This window comes from Amblyraja radiata, chromosome 7 (genome assembly GCF_010909765.2).
Source record: "Amblyraja radiata isolate CabotCenter1 chromosome 7, sAmbRad1.1.pri, whole genome shotgun sequence".
Taxonomy (NCBI): domain Eukaryota; kingdom Metazoa; phylum Chordata; class Chondrichthyes; order Rajiformes; family Rajidae; genus Amblyraja; species Amblyraja radiata.
The window spans coordinates 64,374,881-64,387,012 of record NC_045962.1 but is presented as its reverse complement, the minus strand read 5'-3'; the positions used below and the strand labels follow the sequence as shown (position 1 = coordinate 64,387,012).

The 12,132-nt window shown below is 40.6% G+C and overlaps 1 protein-coding gene across 1 annotated transcript in view; it reads left to right on the top strand.

Moving 5' to 3' along the window:
* The window catches only part of lrp1b (LDL receptor related protein 1B), a 1,292,371-nt gene that overhangs the window by 1,222,504 nt on the left and 57,735 nt on the right, over window positions 1-12,132 (top strand). The window contains exons 77-81 of the mRNA XM_033023505.1: window positions 1,651-1,829; window positions 2,408-2,514; window positions 8,282-8,398; window positions 8,510-8,686; window positions 8,778-8,918. Of these exons, the coding sequence (XP_032879396.1) occupies window positions 1,651-1,829; window positions 2,408-2,514; window positions 8,282-8,398; window positions 8,510-8,686; window positions 8,778-8,918 (721 nt within the window). The remainder of the gene's footprint in view (window positions 1-1,650; window positions 1,830-2,407; window positions 2,515-8,281; window positions 8,399-8,509; window positions 8,687-8,777; window positions 8,919-12,132) is intronic.

Here is a 12,132-nt window from a genome sequence, read left to right as displayed (position 1 = left end):
TTTCGCAACTCTGTCAAAAAGCTCTCTTTTTTTAGTTTGCAACTTTAATTAGAGAGACCAACAGTCATCAATAATGCTCCAACCCATGGTAAATCAAACAAACCATAAATACAATCTATAGATGTAAAAGTTTGCGGCTATTATGTTTTTTTGAATGTGCAGATAATGAATTAATAGCTTTTTTCACAATGTTTATTACATTGAACGCTTTGGGGAAAAAACATAGGCTAAAATATCAGGATAGTGCTAAATGTACAGTTAATGGAATCAAATTTGAGATAGAATGAGGTTTGTCTTTATTTGCATTCTGCTTTCAATTCTGGATGAACAATTTTTATGTTGTTTATGGCTAATGTGGTGGGAATGATTTGTTTCCTAAATTATGGATAATTGAAGGATTCTGTTTGTTATAGTTTTGGTAATTATGTGTTTACATTAAATAGAAGTATTTTCAAGAGTAAACTTTTCTCAGTGCATTAAACCAAATATTATTGCGTTAGTTGCAGATTACATACTCCTAAATCATATTTGACATATCCAGTATTTATGAAACTACACCATAGATTATTTTCTCCAGTGACACAATATCCTTCACACTTTACAGCTAAATTAATCTCATTCAATTAAAACTCTAAACTAAAAAGAAGACTAAATATCTCTTGAACAAATATGATTGTCAATATAGAAGGAATACATTTTGCAAATTAAATCAAATCTTCCTTCATTATAATCCCACTAGGAAGGATTTTTACATAATCCATTTGGTGAGTGATAAATCAGTAGGTGCTCATTAGTTTATTCAACCCAAATACCTTCTTACCATTTTGTACGACAGATGCGGGTATCAAGCTTCCATCCGACATATATACACACATAACATGCACCATAAAATGTAACAGCCATGCGGTTAATTTGCTAAGGCAGCAGAATAAATAACAAACTTTACTTGATGAGCTCATGGGTGGTCCTTTGATTCTGTGAACATAAATTTGAATTGCCACGAGGAGTTACCATAACTACAAGGCATCTTAGCTTAATTTCAGTGTTCTTATCGCTGAATCAAAAAAGTTGTACATTCAAGCCAAACTCCAGAGCTTTTAACATATAATTTAGGAACCTAGATGCATGCTGATACAGTGCTGCACCATGAGAGATGCTGACCATTCAGTGAATATTAAATTGAGCATGCAAGAGACAAGACAGACATTTATTGTCACATGCACCAATTGGTACAGTGAAATTTGTGGTCACCATACATATCCTTATGTAGAATATTTGAAGAAACGTATCGTGGGACACCCAGATGTTTTGAAAGGTACTTGCTTTGCAAGTCCTCCTTCCCTTATATTGCCTACATTTTGAATTGCAGAGTAAGTGTCTTAGAATTCTTCATGTTATTAAAACAAGGGAACCCTTTTTGAAGATTCCAAGAAAATCGCTACTTAATTTAGTTTATTGTCATGTATACGGAGGTACAGTGACAAGCTTTTGTTACGTGCTAACCAGGCAGTAGAAAGACAATATGTGATTACAATCGATCCATTTACAGTGTTCATTTGAAGAATTTGTTTGTTTTTCCACAAAAAAAATCTTATGAAAAGTTGGATACTTCAAAAACCAAATATAATGTGATTTTTGTTTCTACTTTAGATTCCTGGTTTCCAAGCACCACAGGGAATTGCAGTAGACTGGGTTGCTGAAAATATCTACTGGACTGATTCTTTCAGAAATGTCATTTATGTGTCCAGAATTAATGGACAGAAATACAAAAAACTTGTGTCTGGAATGATGGACAAACCATGTGCTATTGCAGTTGATCCCATCAGAGGGTATGTATGGTGTTATTTCCTTATTATGAGCTGGGGAAACTGTTCGAAAAATGACGTGTGTTTATCACATGATCGATCACCAAGGTTATCCAGCTGTTCACTTGGCAAATTCAAACAGACCGATCAACAGAGCTCAAATTGCCCATTGAGAAACATATGTATTATACAAAAGTAAATCTCGGGAATCTGAAGCAAGACAGAAGTAATGCTCAGGTTTAGGTTTTAGGTTCATTATTGTCACATGTGCTGAGTACAATAGTACAAACAGGTAACAAACATGAATTTAGCTACTTCTTTCAAATGCTGAATAGATTGCTGGATTTTTGTGGCAATGTCCATAACTATTCTATTCAGACATTCGTCATTGTCTGTTTAATTAAGTCAAGAGTGTTTAATTGTCATATGTATCAAGAATGGAACAATTAAATTCTGTTAACTAACTAACAAAAGGATAATGCTTGCACTGGCCTCTAATTTTGACGTATTATTTTAATAATTTAGGATATACATTTTGAAGTGAAATGGGAATTACACCTGTTTACTATAACTATTTCATTTATCAATTGTGATGATTACAGAATGATGTATTGGACAGACTATGGTAAACAGCCCAAGATAGAACAGTCAGCAATGGATGGAACTCTGCGAAGAATTCTTATACATAAAGACTTGCAATGGCCTACAGGTAGTGTAAATGTGGGGGAGAGAGAGAATGAGCGTCTCTCTCTCTCTCTCTCTCTCTGTCAAAGGATCGCGAGAGCGCTTTTCGAGCTATGGCAAGAGGCGCCGAATGCGGAGAGGGAGAAGAGCAGAGGAGAAACGCAGGCAGAGAGAGGAGAGAGAGGGAGGAGCGAAAAGGAGTAGAGGAGGAGAGAGAGGAAGGAAAGAGAGAAGAGAGAGAGAGCGCGAGAGAGAGAGAGAGCGAGAGAGCGAGAGAAGAGAGAGAGAGAGAAGAGCAGAAGAGAAGAGGAGAGAGAGAGAGAGAGAAGAGAGAGAGAGAGGAGAGGAGAGGGAAAGAGCAAGAGAGAGAAGAGAGCGAGAGAAGAGAGAGAGAGACAGAGAGAGGAGAGACAGAGAGAAGGAGAGAGAGAGAAGAGAGAAAGGAGAGAGAAGAGAGAGAGAGAAGAGAAGAGAGAGAAGAGGAGAGAGAGAGAGAGAGAGAGAGAAAGAGAGAGAGAGAGAGAGAAGAGAAGAGAGAGAGAGAGAGGGAAAGGAGAGAGATAGAGGAGGAGAGAGAAGGAGAGAGAGAGAAGCGAAGGAGAAGAGAGAGAGAGAGAAGAGAGAAAGAGAAGGAGAGAGAGAGAGAGAAGAGAGAAGAGAGAAGAGAGAGAGAGAGAGAGCAAGAGAGAGACAAGAGCAGAAATCTAGCAGAAAAAGATCATCACCAGATCGCAGAACTCTCGCTCTCTATCTCGCTCTTCTATCTCCTACATCTAGCCTCTCTCTATCATTCGCCCTCTCTCCTCTCTCTTTCTCCTTTCTATCTGTCTCTTTCCTTTCTGCTTACACAATGGATTGTGATCTGGGGATTTTTCTGCCCCAGAAGGAGCATACTGGGTGTGACATAACCTGCTAGGATGTGCACTCAGTGTACAGACCTGTACATACGAGGAGGTCAAACAATGGCGACATGCTAATTCAAGACCTCTTCACAGATTGCCTCTGCAAGCTGCCAAAAAGATTTATGTTCCAAAAACCTTAAAGTAACAATCATTGTTCAAAACCACCATTTCTTCGACTTCAAAATGATTTAAGAACATTTTAAACACCGCTGGATGATATTACAGATGGTTGTCTTACCTTCAAGGGCTGTGAAATGGTCTAAGAAGGGTAGTGGTGTCAATGTGTACTGAGCAGATGTGAAATAAAACAGAGATTTTTGTTTAGTCACACTTTTAGATGTCAGGAATACATTGTTGCAGTCACATTTTTCGATGTCAGGAATACAATAGGTGAAATGATAACAGTGCTACTTGAAAAAAGATGAAAAGAGAGATGTGAAGTGCTTTCAGTAGTACTGGAGGAAGATTCTGTTTATGCCACAGAGCTCTCTCAGTGGGTGCAAAGGCAGTTTGCTGGGAATGTCTCATGAAAGTTACCTTCACAGACTTCGCTTTAGCAGGTAGGCAAAGATAATATACCATCTGCCCTACAGGAAACCTCTAATATAAGGACAACAACAAATTATAGTCAATTTCACCCCACCTCTTTGCTTCAATGCCTCAAGCTCTTTCCAGGTATCACAGGGGATTATTCAAAACACAGCAGCGTTGTTCACTGGAGGGGAGAACGATCCTCGCTTGAAGCATTTGAGCAGATCCCAATGCAAGATTCTGCAAAGCCAAGGTCATTGTCCATGATACCTTGAGAACACAAATTGTTTGTTAGGAGCCCTCTGCACCCACATATTGGTTTGCTCCATATCTGACATGCTAAGCTCAGATCCCCTTTAATTATTTTCCCCTCATTCCTCAAATCTATGCCTTCTTGTTTTAGACTCTCATTCCCTGGGAAAAGGACTATGATTAACTGTGCTAGCTATGCTTCTCAAATGTTGTAAACCTCTATAAGGTTACGCTTCAACCCTTTTTGCTCCATGAAAAAAAAAGTCCTAGCCTATTCAATGTCTCCAAACTCAAGCCGTCCCATCCAGACAACATCTTTGAGATTTTTTTTGCGCCACACCCTGTTAAGGTTAAAGACATCCTCTCCTGTTGCTATGTAATGGCCCTGTCCTACGGTACAAGTTCATTACAAGAGCTCTCCCGAGTTTGCCCTGATTCGAACTCGGGGATTTATGGTAATGGCCGCACATCGATAGTCGGGGCTCTCGTGGACATTTTTCAACATGTTGAAAAATCTTCACGAGGCTTCCTGAGCTTACCTGCGAGTCTACCCCAGTACCTGCCGTTAGTGTTAGCGTTACGAGCCGCTAAGAGACATCCCCGAGCTCCGACTTACACACTACGTTCATTCTCCGTGCTTACCACGAGTTTGATTTTTTTTAAACTCAGGAGAGCTCTTGGAATGAACTCGTACCGTGGGACATGGGCCATATAACCAGAACTGCGCACAATACTCCAATTGTGTATAACATAACATCCCAACTCTTATAACTAATGCATGGTTAATTAAGACAAGCATGATATATACTTTCTTCAACTTCATAAAGTGCAAGTGAAATGAATTTGCCAGCAGCAGTACAATGAAAAAGAACACACAAAAACACAATAAAAAATTTTAACACTAACATCCACCACAGCATTCATCACTGTGGTGGAAGGCATAAAATTTGGCCTGTCCTCCTCCATTTTCCCCCGTGATCGGGACCTCAACCCTCAGCAGCCGCCGTTGCAGGCGTCCAAAGGTTCAGATAAGGCAAAGTCCAGATAAAGTCCAGGTAAGTCATGAATCGGTGCTTCTCCACTGGAGACCGCGGCTTCAGGATGTTGTAGGCCGCAGGCCAGCGGTCGAAGATTTAAAGTTCCCGCCACGCTGCACTGCAGCCAGAAGCACTGCAGATGGCAGGGCCGGCGGTCAGAGCTCCTCTCCAGGGGTCCCCAGCGAGGGACCCTGCTCCTGATGGTAAGTCCCCGCAGTAGAACTAGGCTTCTTCTCCTCCCGGGATCCCAGGCTGCGGACGCCGCACCAACTGCAGCTCCGCAGATCGCGGCTTCAAGCTGCCGCAGGCCAGAGAACGGAGCGCTCCCCTCCGGCGACCCTCGGCGAGGGCTCGACTGCTCCGCGACGAGAGTCCATGCTGCGCCCGCTGCTGACGCCCCGGGCGCTTCTCCGGGAAAGGCCACGCTATACTCGATGTTAGGCCACGGAGGAGGCGACCGAAGCGGTTTCCCCCTTACCCCCCCACACCATCCCCCACACAAGACACACAGAGAGACATTAAAAGCACACATTAAAAAACACGAAAAAAATGTAAAAAGTTGAAAAAACTAACACGCAGCTGACAGGGCTGCCGGCTTGCAGCGCTCCCACCGACCTAAGATTCAACATCGAGTCTACCTATGTGGCCACTTTCAGGCCACTTTCAGGCATGTAAGAAACATAGAAACATAGAAAAATAAGAACAGGAGCAGGCCCTTCGAGCCAGCACCGCCATTCAATATGATCATGGCTGATTATCTAAAATCAGTACCCCGTTCCTGCTTTTTCCCCATATCCCTTTAGCCCAAAGAGCTAAATCTCCCTCTTGAAAACATCCAGTGAATTGCCATCCAATGCCTTCTGTGGCAGAGAATTCCACAGAATCACAACTCTCAGGCTGAAAAGTGTTTCCTCATCTCAGTTCTAAATGGCCTACCCCTTATTCTTAAATTGTGACCCCTAGTTTTGGATTCCCCACCAACGGGAACATTTTTTATGTAACTAGCCTGTCCAATCCTTTAAGAATTTTATATGTTTCTATAAGATCTCCTCTCATCCTTCGAAATTCCAGTCAATACAAGCCCAGTCGACCCATTCTTTCATCATTTGTTAGGCCCGCCATCCCAGGAATTAACCTGGTGAACCTACGCTGCACTCCCTCATAGCAATAATGTCTTTCCTCAAATTAGGAGACTAAATTGCACACAATACTTCAGGTGCGATCTCACCAGGGCCCTGTACAACTGCAGTAGGACGTCCTTGCTCCTGAATTCTAATCTTCTCGCAATGAAAGCCAACATGCCATCAGCTTTCTTCATTGCCTGCTGTACCTGCATACTTACTTTCAGTGACTGGTGTACAAGGACAGCCTGGTCTCTTTGCATCTCCCCTTTTCCTAATCTGACACCATTCAGAAAATAATCTGCCTTCCTGTTCTTGCCACCAAAGTGGATAACCTCACATTCATCCACATTATACTGCATCTGCCATGCATCTTCCCACTCACCCATCCTATCCAAGTCACCCTGCAGCCTCATAGCATCCTCCTCGCAGCTCACATTGCCACCCAGCTTTGTATGGCCATTCATCTCATCCATACCCATCATAATTTTATACGATGCCATAACTGGTGAAGACAAATGTAAAATGTATCACTGCACTCAACACAACGTGGCACCATCTCAGATGCTGCCTGCGCAAGAGGTGAAGAATGTAGGTCAGAGGGATTTTGGCATGCAAGACAGAGAATTGGGCTACATTCAGGCAGCTGGTGGTGTAGACAATCTAGTGTGGGGATATATCAGAGCAGCATCCATTTCAATATTGGTCTGAAAAACTTGGTAATTGTGAGGACTGCTGTGAGAAGGCTGGTATATATGAACACAGAGATGGCTGGCACATTGTCAAGGCTACCTGACAAAATGCAGGAGATGACAAGCAATGTGCAGAAAATCACTTCCCTCCATTATCCAGAGTTTATACATAGCCAGGAGTGCATCACTCACATGAGACTGACATACAGTTATCTGTAAGATGCCAAGCAATACTGAACAAGTATCAGCTGCCATTAAGGCCCAGGAGACACCATGAGAGATGTTAATGCCTCACACAAATCCAAGTCGAAGTCACATTAATCACAAACTCACATCTCCTATAATCTAACCCTCAGAGTAGTGCAGCACATCCTACATATCTACTTTGAAATCTGTCAAAGTGGATTTGCACAGAAATAAATAGTCGTTAATACCCATGTAATCACACAGAGAACATAAGAACTTTGTATAGACAGCACCCATAGTTAGGATCGATCTTGGGTTTCTGGCACTGTAAACATAAGTTGCTGCTGCTGTGCCATTCAGCCAGTGGCTGAAGAAGTTAAACTTTGCTGCCTTATGGCCCTGAATTCTGATTTAACATTTGAATGTGTAATGATAATCTGATTAAATCCAGATTTGCTGACACACTTTCAATCTTTAAAAGATATATATTTAAAATCAATATTTAATATTTTCAATCATACATATAAGTTTTCAGAGAAAAAAGTATTAGGAAGGAATTGCAGATGCTGGTTTAAACTGAAGGTGGACACAAAAAGCTGGAGTAACTCGGTGGGTCAGACAGCATCTCTGAAGAAAAGGAATAGGTGGTTTCGGTTGATACCCTTATTATTGGGATTTGTTTATTTTAATTCAGGACGGAAAGAAATTATGTAGATCCCTATAAAGTTGAAATTAAATGTGTAATCATTAAAAAAAAAGCAAAGATATCATTAAAGAAAGACATAAAATGCTGGAGTAACTCAGCAGGTCAGGCAGCATCACTGAAGGACATGAATAGGATGGCGTTCTAGGTCGGGGCCTTTCTTCAGATTGATTGCATGGGTGGGGAGAATAGAAGGTGGAAGGTCAGGACAAAGCATGACAGGTGAACATTGATAGCGGGTGTTTGATAGGCAGATGGTTGAACAAAGGCCAGAGATGAACATGCACAAGGTGTGACACGAAATGATTAGAGTAGCAAATTCTAATCCTTTTGAATATTAAATTACTATATTTTTTTCTTTTTATTAGGACTAGCACTCGATCACTTCAACCAGCGCTTGTATTGGGCAGATGCTAAGCTTTCAATGGTGGGCAGTGTTCGCTTCGATGGCAGTGATCCTGTTATAATTTCCAACACAAAGCAAGGTAGTACTTTTTTTGTACCTTAGTAACTTGCAATCTGAAAGGAATATGACCGAAACTGACTTTATATATCTTAACAAGCAACTGAGAAAATAACCCATTTTATTATTCAAGGTCTCCAAACTCCCTTCAGCATTGATATGTTTGAAGATTATATTTATGGGGTGACACATACCAATAGTCGTGTTTTTAAAGTGCACAAATTTGGAAGAGCACACCTTCAATATTTGATATCAGGTCTCACTGGTGCTTCAGCCACAGTAGTATTCCATCAGTACAAACAACAAGACTGTAAGTATCAGCTTTAAGTGAACAAAATCAGGTATCAATGAATGCCTCAAAAATACTCTGTAGTAAGCTTTGCTTTGTATGCCATCCGCAGTACCAAATCCTTGCAGCAAAAAGAAATGTGAGTGGCTTTGTCTGCTGAATCCTACTGGTGTGACATGCTTATGTCCAGATGGAAAAAATATGATAAATGGGACATGTGTTGAAATAGATTCCCCCACTGCACTCCCTTATGGTAAGTACTGCTATATTTCCTGATAGCCAAATGTTATTATTTACTTTCAGAATAAACATGAATAATGTTTTGAAATCAATTTTTTTTAAGCCGTATCATGAAATATTAAATTAAAAACAAAAAGTGCTGGAAATCGATTTCAGGGAGAAGTTGTGGAATGGGAAACTAAAGCTTTTCACCGACCCTCGGTACACGTGACAATAAACTAAACTCATCTCAACCTTTTCATCAGAAATGTTCTGAGATTATTGACATGAAACATCAAAGAATATACTGTTTCTCTCATCACAGATGCTGCCTGACCTGCTCAACCTTCCCAGCATTTAGAATCAGTCAAACAGCATGGAAACAGGCCTTTTGGCACAACTTGCCCGCGCCAACAAATCTGTCCCATCCACAATAGTCCACTGCCTGTATTTAACCCATATCCCTCTAAACCTTTCCTATCCATGTACTTATCCATATGTTTTTTTAATGTTTTGAAATATTTCCAGATCTTCAACAACTATAGGGTTTCTCATTTACATGAAATATAATGAGATATGAAAAATAGTTTCATGACAGTTTGAGAACAAATTTATTTCAGTTAAATGCTGATTGAGGAAATAAATATCACTGTCTAAAACAGTATAAATGTTCACATTGGACCTCAATTGATGTCAACATTAAACTCTCCCATATTGATCTTGCCAATAGCTGGGTGGATATTTAATTTAGTTTAGAGATACAGTGCAGAAACAGGCCCTTCGGCCCACTGAGTCCACGCCGACCAGTGATCAGCTGTACACTAGTTCTTTCCTATACACTAGGGACAATTTACAATCTTTACTGAAGCCAACTAACGTACGCACCTGTACATGTTTTGAGTGTGGCAGAAAATCGGAGCACCCGGAGAAAACCCAAGTGGTCACGGGGAGAACGTAAAACTCCATACAGACAGCACCCGTAGTCAGGATCGGACCTGGACTTTTGGCACTGTAAGGTAGCAACTCTATCGCTGCACCACCGTGCCGCCTTTTAATTCCCCACTCTTCCAAGACATTTACCTAAAAGGAATAATGAGAGTTGATCCTGCTGGAAATACTCTGCAGCACTTGTGGCGAGAGAAACAAAGTTCAAGTTTGAGGTCAATGCCTCTTAATCATTGACTTCAAATGACAACTTCTGTTCTCTCTATTCTTATGATGGATCCTTGGCTTGAAGGTCTGACTTTCCATAATTTCTGCCTTTTTTTTGTATTCCCAGCATTTTCTGTTTTTATTTATGATTTTCAGCACTACAGTATAGTTTTCACATTCACTTACCGAAAAGGAATATTGTCACCAAAGAAGAGTTTTGAAGAAAGGGTTTTTTTTTTTGCTTACAAAGCCTATAATGCAATGAATACAACTCGTATCAAAGCAATGCGAAAATAACTCAGTTGACCTGGCTCTTTTTAATGAAGATAAATTGTCTTAACATTAATCTTCAATGATCCAGTATTCTATTTCAACTTCTACATTAAATATCTTTAAAAGCCATGAATTTGCCTCCAGATTTCAGAAATGAAAGTATGCCAAATCATATTTACCACATGAAATAGCAATTATTTCAATAAGTTTAATAAAGTTTCAATAAGGTGTATCTTTAATCGATTTTCTGTTCTGCAAATCAGCGATCTATGAGTTATTGCTACAGTCACCCTGGTTAAAACCAACTAACTCTGCATTAAACCTGGAATCCCCATGTCTCTTCATCTTAGCAACTCTCAGGAAAAGCCCGGCAAGGCAAAAATTCAAGTTTTCATCATTCTATCCTTAAAAAACCCCATAAAAAGCATTGCATAATTAAAAAGTAGCATAATTGAGATGGCTGGTGGCATATTTTCCATTCTCTTTATGCGCTTAGAGGTAGCAATGTGGAAACACAGAAATATGTGCATGAGTTGTTATTTGGCTATTCGAACCCAACTCCACCATTCAATATGTTTGTGACTGATTCTGTATCTCAATGCTCCATATTCCTTCCCTCTCTCCCAGCCTTTTGATGTATTTTGTGTGTAGAAATCTATTTCCCTCTGAAATCTGTTTCCCTCTGTAAGTTTCCTACCTTCGCAAAGAAAACAATTCTCCTGACTTCTAAAAGTCTTATTTCATGTACTGAAAATGAGAGCCAGGGTGTTTGATCATCATTATCAGCCAGTTAAAATATCCTTTCTGCATCCAAGTGGTCATGCTCTGTCAGAATCTTACACATTTAAATGAGTTCTTTATTCATTCTTATTAACTTTCTTTCTTGTGAATACAGTCCTAGCTGAACCAATTTCTCCTTATACATCAGTCCTACCATCTTGGAAATCAGTCTGATGAAATTTAGTTGCACTCCCTCAATAGTAAGTTAATATTTTCTCTGCAAATGCTGAGAATATATGGTCTCACCAAAGTATGGCCTCACCAAAGCCCTGCTCAATAGTTGTTGCCATCTGTCCATCTGCAAGAGATGATGGTGCAGCTTTGACATTGTCCTGCTTGATGAAGGGAATGTTTCATCTGTGGTTGTACATCCTCCTGTGGCTGACTAGTCCTGCCCGTGACAAGCAGACCCTCCCACAGCTTCCAGAGGTGAATCGACGCTGTCCATTGGATTGGGGTATATGTTGTTGTGGCCTTTTTGTTTCTTTGGTGCCTGGCCTTCAAGGACTTGCACCATGCGCTGTTGTGGTACTTCAAACCTGCCTGGAGGTAATTTTGCCACGTCTGTCCTCAGCAGCTCCTTCTCAATTATCAGTGCCAATGTTAAAATGTGTTATATTTCTCTTAGTCATATCCTTGTAGCAAAACTGTTACCTTCCTCTTGACCTCCATGCATTGGCAATCTCCCAGCTTAATTTATTTTATTAGTAGGAAGACATTTTTTCTGAAGTCCTCTAATCTTCTTGTTATGAAGGCCTATATACTACTTGCCACCTTTACTGCTTGTTTCATCCACATGTTTGCTCCTAATGCTTGGTGTACAAAGACACTACCAAGATACCCTTGCAGATGAAGTTTTGCCAATCAACATTTGCCAATTAACATATCAGAGTGATGGCATGAGCAAACTATGGAGGAGAGAAGAAACTGCCCAAGATTCAAAGCATACCACCTCATCTGTGAAACACAGTGGTGTGGGTGTTAAGGCTGCTGAAGGTACTGGCTCACTCATCTTCATTGATGATGGCAGTAGCATAATACAT